This window comes from Octodon degus, unplaced genomic scaffold (genome assembly GCF_000260255.1).
Source record: "Octodon degus isolate 3935 unplaced genomic scaffold, OctDeg1.0 scaffold00096, whole genome shotgun sequence".
Taxonomy (NCBI): domain Eukaryota; kingdom Metazoa; phylum Chordata; class Mammalia; order Rodentia; family Octodontidae; genus Octodon; species Octodon degus.
Genome location: NW_004524672.1, coordinates 1,626,836 through 1,639,964, shown reverse-complemented (window position 1 = coordinate 1,639,964; position 13,129 = coordinate 1,626,836). Strand labels below are relative to the sequence as shown.

The following is a 13,129-nucleotide window of genomic DNA, read 5'->3' as shown; positions in this document are numbered from 1 at the left end:
TATATATATTCCCCCTTCGGCCTGTTTTCTAGTTATCTTCCTAAAAGCAAAAATTATGACTTTCTCTGAAAAATATTATTTACCACACTACGTATACTTGCAAAAAGAACATCTCTTTGGTCATTTCAGAGAACATGTAACTATTAATTTTTCAAGATTTAGTGATACTGTTCAGCAACATGACCTAAATATGTCAAGGAATGTCACAGAACTCGCATCAAAATATTTCTACATAACCTTAAATGGGATGGGGTGAACACATTAACATGTAATTTTAAAAACATAGAGGACGGTAAAAGGAAAATGATAAATGCAATTTACTGGATAAAGCATTCTGGATAGAGTAATAAAAACCACAAAATCTCTCTGCTTTAAGACTGCTAGAGCTGAAACTGTAGTCTGACCCAACTATTCAACTACGCTTTCCTAATACTGGAGAGGCAGAAAACAGAGCTGGAGGAGAAGTGCAGCCTTCACAGTGTAAATACATCGTTTTTTAAAGTGCTGTTATTCAAAGATCACTGGTTCATTGGAGAGCACAAATGACATTTACCAAACCACATTTATTTTAACAAATAAGGGCTGGCCAAATAGCTCAGTGGACTAAAGCGCCTGCTTCAGGCACAGAGGCCAGGGGTTCTATCCAGGGCCTGCCATGCTGGCCCCGGCCCCAGGGGCGCAGAGAGGGCAATTGAGACTGGGCGTGCTGGCGCACGTCCGTAATCCCAGCTCTTGGGAGGCTGTAAACAGGCACATCACTATGAGTCCGATCTAGTAGTATGACCCTGAACACCCTGTAGACCCTTCCCTAAAATACAAAAACAAAATAGATTGTAGCAGAGCCTAAAGCAAGAATATTATTAAAACAGAAAACAATGCCTTACCATGGAAGATGGTACCTTCACTTATCTAATCCATCTTTTTCATTTTTCTGTGAATTAGGTTTGGGAAAGACAGTATTGTTGTAGGCAGTTGAATTAGATAGAAATATTATAGGCAGTCAGACAAGGCCAGGTCCTCAAGGAGACAAGATGGAAGACAAGGTGGCTTTGCAACTTGGAAGAGACAGACATTCTCATGTGGGCCACATCTCAAGACAAAAGAGAAAACAAATACAGCTATATACTTCCCTAGGGATAGGTATCAAGATTGATATTCTAAACAGGAATCAATCACCTAGAAAGAGCCCAAATGAGTCACTAGCCCAACCCCCAACAGGAAGAGACCCTGTCCCATATTCATGCCCACTTGCTAGGTGACTGGCTTCCCCATTTGGTACTGGATTTAATCAATATTACCTGAGCACTGGTGCTTGTAATCTCATCGGTTGACCATAGCTTTGTCTTACCTCATGCCCAACTAAGCAAGTTCCCATGTCTTCTCCACCACCTTAGACCCGCCTCACCACATGGTTTTCCTCTATAAAACTCCCTGGAGGAGACAGCTTCCTGGAGACAACCCGCTTGGGGCCCCCTCCTGACCCTCTCTCAGACAGGAGCTTTCTTTCCCTCAATAAATATATTCTGCTCGTGACCTCCGTTTGTTCCTAAAATTCATTCTTCAATTTTAGAGAACACAAACTAATCCCAGACACCTTTTAGGTTGGGAGATCAAGTTTTTCTCCCTATATCACTTGGAGGTTCTCTGTATCATTAATACTGCCGTAATATAAAACAAGAAGAGGCAAAGAGGTGACAATGACTAACCAATCAGTTTTAGTGGTCTTACAATAACTATTACAAATATTTTACCTTAGTTTGAAATTAGTTTACCATTATTAAACCATACAAATATTACCATGTAATTACATTAAAAATTCAATGTTTCAGTAACATTTTAAAAAGAGTTTTCAAAGTGTGCCACAGGGCTATGGACTCGTAAGGTAAAGAAATAAATCATATATCCAGTATAAAACTGTTGCTGACAGAGAATCTATTATTTTAAAGTCAAAACAGAAATATTAGTGTGAAAAAAGCTACAGAACTTTGAGCTGAAACTGACCTCAAACCAAGTTCACAAGAAGCTATTTTCCTTGAATACAATATCCAGTAATTCTCTAACATGAGGAAATAATTGAGGAAATGGCTTTCTTTAAACAAAACAAAACCCTAAAATTGTGAAGTGCTCCATTATACTTAATTATCAACCCACCAAAATAAAAGAAACCATTTATATACTTTGCAGCTAGGAAATCTGAGTAGATGGATGAGAAAAGATTAGGTGAACAGAGTTCTAAATGAAAGTCTCCAGACTATCCTACTGATCTGTAAAACCTAGGAGGAGGTAGGAACAGCTTGGGAAGTTGTGAATCTATTGGCAGTTCCAGCGTAACACTGAGGTACCCAAGAAGAGTCTACAGGAATCTACACATCTCGATAGCTAGTCAAAGCTCCAAAGGCACACACACACACACACACACACACAAAGCTAGACAGGGTAACTTTGCCCGGAGAGAGGTTGAGCTCTGACAGTGACTTTCCCCACCTAACAGAAAAATAAAACTGCATCAAAATCATGAAAGACTTTCTATAATCCCCAGTTGGCTTCTATTTCCTGTCCATTCACTTAAATGGCCATCTCGCTCGAGAACTGTGATGGTCCAATGAGAAGCATTATCCATAAACAGACCACCACAGGAAGAGAAGATTTCCTACAGAATAAACACTAAGCAGTGTCACAAAATGCACTGGTTAAAGCGGGACTTATATTAAGGGGTGAGATGGTTCTGACCAGCTGATCTCATAAAGCAGGAACAAGCAGGTGACTTGCTTTCCTACGCATTCATTTATTTACTTACCTTTTTTTTTTTTATGCAAAAGAGAGAAGCCTAAATCAATCTAGAGACGGTTCCAAAATGTAGACTAGTCCAATCAGGAGGGTTGTGTCTTAAGGGAAATGTCTGAGGCAAAATATCTTCCCCTCCTCAGGTCAATAATTTCTGACATTGCCAGTTAAACAGACGACCCAATGCTATTATGGGCTACTGGACTCTTTTAGAATATTTTGCTGAGTTTACACACCTATAATATTCAATAACGGATCTTGGAAAAAAGTATTCAAAGTGGTTGGGATAGATATATAGTTACATTCTGTTAATGAATAGAATGATTTGTTCTAATGGTGTTTGTAAATAGGATCACAAGTCCGCATCTTGTACAGCAATTAACCACTAAGAAGAATATATGCAGTGTATTATTTGTTGAAAAATAAAAAAATTAAAAAATTAAAAAATTAAAAAAAAAATATCTTCCCCTCAAACAAGAAATGTTAAAACACCACTGAATCAAACACAAGGTTTTCTTCAAAGGCCCAGTCTGACCAAAAAGAGCATCTGATGTCAGGACTAGAAAAGGAAGAAACAGGATATTCCAGGGCACTTTATTATGACCCCATCAACAGCTTCTTCAAAAAACAATCCCCATCACAAATGCCCCCATGAAAGAATATTGGTCATTCTCTCCATAACATTCTAGTGTTTAGAGCTAGAAGGAGGTTAAAATAATTTAGAACAAAATTCTCAAGTTACAGATGAGGAAGTAGGTTCAGGGAAGTTAAGAGACTGGCTCAAGGTCACTCAGCTGGTAAAGGGCACAGGCTTGGTTGGAAGCTGAGATCACTCGCTCACGGGAGCTGCCCTTTCCATTGCATCATTCAAGATAGCACCAAAGTAGTTTCCAGGAATTTTGATAAAGAAAACAAAACAAAAATAGCGGCATGCCCTTCAGGGATCCCAAGTCCCTCTCAGTAACACAACACTGGAAATAGTGGTTAAGAAGACATTAAGATAAATACAACCTCTAGAAGTTTTTTTATGGATTTGTTTTGTAACAGTTCCTAAGCAATGACAAAAAATTAAGACTGTCCATTCACTTAAATGGCTATTCATTTCAAAATATTTCAAAATATTCTGGGAGGACACAGCAACTCCCTCGCGCCACTCTGAAGCAGTATTGGTTCATCGAGCCGCACCTGAGCAAAAGTGCTACCTTTGGAGCTTGGAACTGAGCTGCTGAGAAATGATTGTTTGCGAGGAAGAGGAGACCACACGTGCGTAGTATTTCGCTTTCTCACTGTCTTTGAGGAAAGACAACTCTGAAAACGTTTTCTATCGCGTATACTAATACATCTCACAAAATTTTGTCATGAGATGGGGTGCAACACAAATCTAGAAAGCTTTCAGAACCTCAAAGCCAGATATGATTGGCAGTCATTGGCAAATAAATAAATAAAATCATCATCATCATCATCATCATCATCATCATCATCATCATCATCATCATCTTGTGTTTGAGAAAGTCAGCAGCATGTCTCTGAACTTTGCTAAGGAGCACACCCCTCCAGCTTTTTACTGGAGCTCAGGATTCTTGCGGATCTGCAAGCTATTGCCTACGTTTTCTTCTCTGAGCTCACGGCAGGCCAGGAAAGATCAGCTTTCCTTGATCCCACTGTAGCTATGCTGCTTTGCAAGCTGCAGGTGCTCAATAAAGGGCACAGAGCGCGCGGTACTTTCAAGTCAAAGGATTTTTTTTTTCTGTCTCCGAATGACCCCAAACGGTGCCAACCCCAGCGCTTGCATTTCCGCCTCGCTCCCAGGAGATGTAAATACAAGAATCTCGAGCCAACCCCATCAATCCCACAGCCACGTGCTGTCGCTCGCTCCTCCTTGTGGATTTCAAGACAGGAAGATGAAAGAACGTGGCGTCGTAGTAAACCATAGTAAAGACAGGAGGGAAACAAAATGGGGCACGTCACATGGTCACAGCCTGAATTTTTCTCAATTAAAAATAAGAGGAAGTGTGTTTCCGGCCTCTGTCAACGGGCTAGTTGTACTCTTTCATTCTTGGGATTGTGGTCTAGAAGCACGAATAGGGACTCCGGCACCCCATCCTCCGATGGGGGCGGGGTGGGGAGCCGGGTTGGCTCAGCTCCCCCCCCCGCCCGGAAGGAAGAGGACAGAGCAGGGTAGGAGAGCAGCCGGGGACGCTTGGCCCGTCGCTGGCCCCGCCCCCACCTCAGGCCCCGCCTCCAGCCAGCCACTTCTCGTGATGATTGGCTATGGCTGGGGCCAATCTGCCCCCAGTCGCCCCGCCCCGCGAAGTCGTAGGGGCGGGGTCTCGTTCTCCACTGCCCAACACGTGGCCTGGGAAGAGGCCCACACGCCCGAGACTGGCGGGGGTGCAGAGACCCCGCGGCCTCGGGCAGATCCCCCACCCCCATCCCGCAGGGGCGCAGGGCCGGGAAGCAAGGACCAAATAAAAGGGAGGAATGCAGGAAGCGGAGGTGACCCCTGAAAGGGAAAGTGGCAGGGCAGAGGGGGTCTGCGCCTGCTCGGAAGGCCACTCGGAGAAGAGAACTGGGAGAAAGAGGGAACCAGCAGAGGACGGAACCCCTGAAATCGCGGGTGGAAAAAGCAGTGCAAAGATGAAAAATGGCACAATTCTTTTTTTTAAGAGGGCGAAGCATAACAAAAGAATGGCAAATAAACAAAAACTGAACCCCATAGAGATGGCTGCAATCTCTGTCCCGGGAGCCAGCCCTCTACCCAGCTGCCCTGTCAAAACTACAAGACGAATTGGAGGTGCATGCTGGCCCGAGGTGGCTGGGCTGCTGTCCTAGGGGCTCCCCAAGAATCCCTGCAGGGAGCACGCCACAAGTACTGAACGGTGAAATTCTAAAACAAAAGAACAACAACAAAAGCCAGTGCCCGGAACAAGCAATAAGGGGTGGGAAACAAAGGCAATGGGAGGGAGCGGTGGCATAAAATAATCCCGCAGGTCAGAACTAAATTGCAGGAGACACAAAGGTGGGCAAGAGAAAGGAGAAAAGGTGGCCGGATCCACCACGTCCTGCGCACGTGAATGTCCTTCAGAGCACAGCAAAACACACTGAACAGAGATGTTCAAAAGACAAACTAGGAGAAAGAGCACACGTTCCTCATCTTTATTCTTCTTGGTCTGTTTCAGGTTTTAACTGATGCAAAGACTGCAGTTGATGAGGAAGTTCGAAAAACAGGGTTCTCTCAAACTTTAACCTACTTGTTTTGAACAAAACCTGATTGCCACTGACAGGTCTGACTTCTTTCTGTTTCAGATGAATACTGATAAATATCCTCTTTAAACCTAAAAGGGCAAAGGAGGCAAGCTAACAGGATTGAGGATGCGAATATAGCAGGGTGCCCAAGGTAAGACACGCATTTACCTCTTACAAATACACATTTAGTTACTGTTGTAGTTTGTTTGTTCTCATGGTAGGGCCAAAGCATGGTCCAGTGCTACTTAAGGATTTTTAGAGATATTATCCTATGACTTTCCTAGAGAAGACTTTCCTAGGAAAGCCAAGAATAGATGGTTGGGGTTTGTTTTGTTTTTGTTTGGTTTGCATGTATGCTCAACATAAAAGATTTTAAATCCCTTGATTACCTGGTTGGTTTGTTCAGGGCAAGATTTATTCTACAAGTTAAAAAAAATTTGTGAAGGGAAGTTCATTGTTTTTTAGCCTCTTCATTCGACTCCTTTACAAGCAAAATTTTAGTTCAGCTGGGCTTCTTTGCTTCCAATTGTCATTAAGTAATAAAGGAAGCATTTTACAATCCAAGTGGGTAAAGTGGAACAGGGATTCTCCCCCAAAACACCACCTAAAATACCCAAAATTTTTCCTTTGACATGCACAATTACATCTCTCATCTAGTGAATGACGGAAAACAATGTTCAGATATGTACTAACCAAGTATGTACTTTTCACAGCATTATCACCTAAAATTTTAGTTTGAATATTCATGGATCAGTACTTTGTTCTACAAAATACAGAATGAAACTGGTCAGGTGTCCAGGCTCAAGGAGACTGACCACATAATACGCTAATACCTACCTACTGATAACTCAAGACACGAATCAATTTCTTATGAATGGGCACATAACAAGAAGTTGAAATGTTGCTAAAACCTCATTTTGTGCAGCATTTCAAAATCACAATATAATCACTTTGTCAGAATAAAGTGTTTCCAAATGCTAAAAATGTCTACATTGCCAACTCATCACATTATTTGCAAACTATACTCTTTTTCTACCCACAATTATGACCACTAGAAAATACGCTCACAGAGCAAAGAGCAGGCCAATTTCCTATTGCAAATGTTTTTCATTCTCAATACAGCCTTAACCACAGAAGACCTAAAGCCAACTTTCAACATTTCTGAGGCATCTCCTCTTGAACTTCAAGAACAACAAACAACCTAAGAGTGAAGAAGAGTACACAACTTACCCCGCTCCCATTCAGTGCAAACCAAAACAACATAGCCTCCATTTCTGACTTCACGTTAGCACCTTCTTTTCACCATAAAAATGTAAAGTAATTTTATGGAAGATGTACAGTAGCCCACAAATGATATGTGTGATGCTTCAGGGCAAGAGCAGACAACTGCAAGACAGACATGCTGGGACGAACTTCCATAACTCTTAACTCATAATGAGTCCCAGGCGCATTCAGTTTATTGCATATCCTGTATAAAAGTAGCCATGCCTGGGAGATGGTGGTTTGGTGTGTGAAAAATATTTCACAAATCCTGGTATGGGAACAAAAAGAAAATGTCACCTATAATTACTTACTTAAGGGATCATAGATCAGTATTCCTAAGAATGTATGCCTATAAAGCTCTGACTCCTGAATCTTTTTAGGCCAGCAGGAATAAAAATTAATGTTTCCTGCTGCTGTTAATGTTGCCTTGGTATTGTGAAATCACAGAGCAACTCAGTAAGATCACTCTTCAGAGCTCTGAGAAACTTAAATAAGGGCTTAGTCTCTGTACTAACAAGTATTTTTGTACATTAGTCCCTTCCAGGGGCTGACCTTACTATAACATTAGAAAACGATGCCAATAATAGGATGAAGGTTCTTCTATATATGTACATGAACTTGACAAATATCAGAACTGGTATTATAAAGTTTTAAAACAGTACAGTAAGTACTTCACTTGGGACTCTCAAAGGAAAAAGCCCTCCTGTGGCTGCTTGCTCCTATACACTTAGCTGACTGTCAGCCAGGTGTTGTGAGGTATCTGAATGCTCAGCCCGGAAACCCCCATGCATTCTCTCCAAGGAAGCATTGGGAAGGAACAGCAAGGGGCGGGGGTGGAGAACAGAATTCAAGCACAAGGTTAAAGCAGTTTTGTCTCAGGACTTTGACTCCGTGAAACGCACCTGCTGTGATGTCCAGTCGAACTACTGGTGGTCCTCCGGCTGCTTCTGGAAACTGATGCTGGCATAGGCGCTTAAATCCTCGCTGGAGCGGCTGGTTGAGCTGCTCTCACTGCCACCCAGGGGCTGATGAGGGGCTGGGGGCAGGGGAGGCTGCAGTTGAGGGGGGCGCTCCTGAGGGCGCTGTTTCAAGTTTTTGACCAAATCCAGGTCTATGTAGTTAAGACCATTTTCCAAACCCCCAGCTGCCCCACACACTTGGGCTGTGTCCTTGGGTGCTCCCCCTAGCTCCCCGGGTCTTAGCCACACATTCTCAAAAGACGCAGAGCTGTGGCGTTTCACATCCTCACTGCTGCTGCTGCCACCACCGCTGCTCCCGACTGCAGCATCCCCTCCAAAGGGCACCATGTTGCCCACCCGGGTGGCAGTAGGCGTTGAGGAGAAGGTTTCTGAGCTGTGCCTCCTCCGACACCCTTGTGGGTCTGCACGGATCACTTTGGCACTCTGGTTGCGGTTGGGACTGAGATTTACCCTGGTGAAGGCGCTCGTGCCCCCAGGTCCCTGTGGACCCCCCAGCAGGGATGAGTGGGCAGCCAACTCAGCTGCTCCTGGAGGTGGTGTGGGGGAAGCAGGGGCTGCTGCAGATGAAGAGAGAGTGGCCATGGTGGCCCTGGGCAGGCTCACCTCTTCTGCAATTCCTGTCCGCATCTCAGCATAGCTGACAGGAGCGACGGGTGAGGTGTCCACGTAACTCTGACGAGGACAACCCATCTGCATGGTCATGTAGTCACCCTGGCTGCTAGGCACTGCCCGGGTAGGCCTGCAAACACTAGTGGCCCCTGGAGGTGCTGGGCCCACTCTGCCCATCTCAGCCCCACCACCCTCCTGCCAGACTGCCCTCCGGCCAGGGCCCAGGTCCATATTCATGTACTCCTCGGTGCCAGTTTCCTTCTCTCTGGGAGCTGGCTGGAGCTGAGAGGGACACCGGACAGAAGGGCCACTGCGGGAAGCCATGGGACCAGATAAGTAGCCAGGCTGGTCACTCCCAAATTCAATATTTACATATTCCCCTGGGCTTTTGGGCTCTGGAGAGTGTATCAGGGGTGGCTGTGGTTGCTGCTCCCGAGCCCGAGGTAAGGTGCTGGCCTTGGGATCCCCCAGGGATAGCCTTGTAGGCCGGGCCAGGCGGCTGTGGGTCTGTGCAGCTGTGTCCACCTTTCGGGGCAGACGGGGCTGCAGGACGTGGTGGTGGGGGTGTGGGAGGCCAGGCTCTGGCCTCACCCCACAGTAGCCCCCACCCAGGCTGTCGCTGCTGGTGGAAGAGGAAGAATCTTCTGCTGCTGCAGTGTAGAGAAGACGACCAGAGCTGGAGGAAAGGCGGAGGTGCTGATGCCGGGCTCCTTCCTCCAGTTCCCCGGGGCGTTGGGTGTGCTTGAAAGACCTTGGCAATGAGTAATAGGATAGGACAGGTTTGTGCTGGGGGTCCTCAGGGCCATAATAGCATTCAGAGGGGCTGCTGGTATTGGAGTCTCCAACGGGCGACATGTTCATGTAGTCACTTGTACAAGGCAAGAGCTTGCCACTACCGCTCTCCAGAGGGGCCTTGGGATGAGACAGGGCATGAGAGTGGTGGCCTCCAACTCCATTGGTCCACAGCTTCCCATAGCTACCCCCGGAAGGGGCGACGCTAATGCTGCTACTGCTGCTCGACCCACCTCCCATGTCAGGGGAGCAGCTCCCACTGGGAGACATCATCATGTAGCCGTTAGGGTCTACTCTCTGGGGGTGGCGTCTGATGGGGTTGATGATCTGCTGTGGGGCAGACACGCTCTTGGGACTCATGGGCATATAGTCCCCACTGCCCTTTCGGTTGCCAGGCACAGGGGCCACCCCTGGCGACATGGGCATGTAGCCATCATCTGTGTGGAGGCTGGAGGGGTCTGGGCGGTGGTGACCCCCACGGTGCTCTGTGGGGTGCATCTCTAGACCCTCCTCTGGGTAGGAGTGGGTGGGCACAAAGGCGGAGTGCCGGTAGCTGGGCAGTCGGCCTCCACTGCCACCTCCTGGTGGGCAGGCAGGTGTCATCTCTGTGTAGTCCTCAATGGAAGCCACTGAGGACTGGGAGGGGGTCTTCTGGTGGGAAATAGTAGGGGACGCCCCTGCTGAGTGAGTCCTCTTCCGAAACCGATTATCCAGATCTGCAGCACTGGCTATTTCATCCCCAGCCAATGCTGGGCTGGTGCCCAAGCCCGCTCCTGGGATGTAGCGGTGGCCATTGCCACCCCGAGACAAAATGTAGTGACCATTGGGAGCCGTCAGGGTGGAGGCCCCCTTGCCACCCATGCAGATGTAGTTGCTCAGCTCCTCCTCTCCACGGGCCGGTGGGGTGTGGCCCAGGGAATCTGGGGTGACACTGCGGAAAGAACTTCGGAAATCACAGGGACTAGAGCCATATTCATCAGAAGAGATGAAACCACCGTCACTGGGGGAGCCAGAAACAGAAGCGCTCGAGCGCCTTGGAAAGAGGCAGTCTGAAGTGGAGCCGTGGCCACTGGTGCTGCTGGACGACAAGCTCACGGGGCTGGTGGCCGAAGGTGAGCAGCGCGAGGAAGGCATGGGGATGGAGCGGCTGTGGTTGAGTGGGGGATGCAGGCGGGAGCTGCCTCGATGCCGGTGGGCATGCGTTCTGTTGGTGCTAGGACTCACAGGGCTGCCATCCACCGAGGCTGGACGGGACATGGTGCCCTCACCATCACTGGAAGCGCGCACGCGGAAGGAACCAGGCTTCCCGCCCACCATGCTGGCTGGAGAGGTAGCAGTGATGCTCTCCGTGCGAGACCGGCGGGTCAGTCCCACCTGGCTGGGCGGAGGGTTGTTGAGATGGTGCCGGCGCAGGGGGACGCTGATGGGGTTGGAGCAGTTGGATGAAGACTGGCTTTTGCTGCGGGGGCGAAACTCATCGCTCATAGCCCGCATGGCTTCCAGGATCGTCTCATGCATGTTCTGGGCCACCACCGAGTCATCTACCTGCATCCAGAACTCACCAGGCCCCGTCACTGCAGAACGGCCCACCTCGATGAAGAAGAAGTTCTCCGAGTGGCCGCAACGCCTGATGTTCATCAATTGCAGCACCACGGCCGCTGCCTCAGAATTCAACTTCACGAAGCTGATGGTCTTGCTGGTCAGGCAGAGGCGGTAGATGCCAATCAGGTTCTTTGTCTGACCCAAGCCCTTGGGCTTCAGGATCACCTGCCAGACCTCCTTGAACGCAGGTCCTGGGGGTCCATCTCCATAGCTCAAGTCCTCCCCGGCCTCCCCAAGACCGGAGCTGCCGCTGCAGCTGCCCCCACAGCCTCCCGCTCCGGGCACCGCAGCCCCGTCGTGGTGGCCCTTGGCACGGTTGTGCAGCTGCAGGAGAGCCTGGTACCAGCTGTCTTGCTCGGCCTCGCTGTCCGCCGCAATGGCAAAGTGCTCATCCCGGGTGTAGAGAGCCACCAGATGCTTGTTCTTGGAGTCAGCCCGCTTGTTGATGTTGAAGCAGCTCTCCAGGGGGATCGAGCGTTTGGGGGCGCTCGACTTGTGCCGCCACTTCTTCTCGTTCTCATAGTACTCCAGACGCGCCGGGCCCCCGGCCTCGCTGGCTGCCCGCAGCACGAAAAAGCGCTTGTGCATGCTTTTGGGTTTGCGCAGGTAGCCAACCTTGCGCACGTCCGAGAAGCCCTCGGTATCCGGTGGGCTCGCCATGCTGCCGCCGCCACCGCCGTGGAGCCGAGGGAGGTGCCGAAAAACAACTGGGTGGGGGGCGGAGGCTCCTTGCCGCGGCCCGGCACATGCAAACAGGGCTGGAGGCAGCAGAAACCCAGGTTCCGAAATCCACGCCGCCCCCCGCGCTGGGGAGGGAGGGGCCGCTGAAGGAGGACGCAGTGGCTGCGCAGGGGAAGATAACGCGGTCGGAGTTCACGGGCGTTTCATGCCCAAGCGCGAGGCAGGGCGTCCGGGGTGAGCGCAGCTACAATCCGCCAAGAGCCAAGTCTCCTCTCGGCCGCCACAGCCGAAAAACAGCGAAGATGCATCTCTCTCCTCCTCCGCTGAGTCCCGCGCAGGGAGGGAGCAGCGGCCGGGGTCCCCGCGTGGCCCCTCCAGGCGCGCGCGCGCCTTCCCTCCTGAGTTCCCCTCTGGAAGTAGCGATTCCCGAGGCAAATTAAATATCCTTGGGCAGGGGGAGGCGGGCTGCCAAGTCCCAACGTTGCACGGGGTTCTCCCTCCTCCTCCTTCGCCGCCTCCTCTGCCTCCTCCCACCCCCCAACCGTCCCCGCCGCCACCAGTCGCCCAAATACCAGCTCAATTGCGGAGACCGCGGCGCTGCGGCTGTCGCTGCCACCGTCCGCGGACGCGTCCTCTGCAGCCCACACTGGAGCCCATCTCGGCGGGCGGGGAAAGTGGCTTTTCCACGCGAAACGCTACTGGGCAGCCGGGGACGGTCCGGAGGGACAGGCTCATCCCTGCCCCTCGCTCGAGTCGGCAGGGGAGAGGGGGGAGCGGTCGAGGGAGGAGGCGGGGGGAGGCTGGGGCAGGATTCGGGGAAGACGCCCGTTCCCCCGGAGGCGCAGCCGCCGCAGTTACTTCTCCCCTCCCTGCTCCTCCTCCTCCTTCTCCCCTTCCGAGAGTTGCCGAGAGCCCCAACCAAAACAAGCGCCGCCGTCTGGATCAGCGCGCCGGCCCCCTCCGGCCGCGCCGCCGTCTCACTCGGAGGAGAAAAACACGTGACGGAGCCTCCGCGCCCGGCCGCCGGGCCACCGCCGGGAGGCTCCCGCCTGGGTCTCTACATTCCGGGCCGAGCCCGCCCCGCGCCCGCCCCTCTCCGCCCCCCGGCCGTGCCGCAGAGGCGCCCGCTCTGCGTAGCGCTCGGGCAGCGCCCCTAAGCGGCCGGCAGCCCC

The 13,129-nt window shown here is 50.1% G+C and overlaps 1 protein-coding gene across 1 annotated transcript in view; it reads right to left on the bottom strand.

Annotated features, from left to right (window-relative positions):
• The window catches only part of Irs1 (insulin receptor substrate 1), a 61,756-nt gene extending 49,273 nt beyond the window's left edge, over positions 1–12,483 (bottom strand). Inside the window, exon 1 of the mRNA XM_004638150.2 lies at positions 8,196–12,483. Within this exon, the coding sequence (XP_004638207.1) occupies positions 8,217–11,936 (3,720 nt within the window). The 5' untranslated portion in view covers positions 11,937–12,483 and the 3' untranslated portion in view covers positions 8,196–8,216. The remainder of the gene's footprint in view (positions 1–8,195) is intronic.
• Positions 12,484–13,129: the final 646 nt, after the last annotated feature.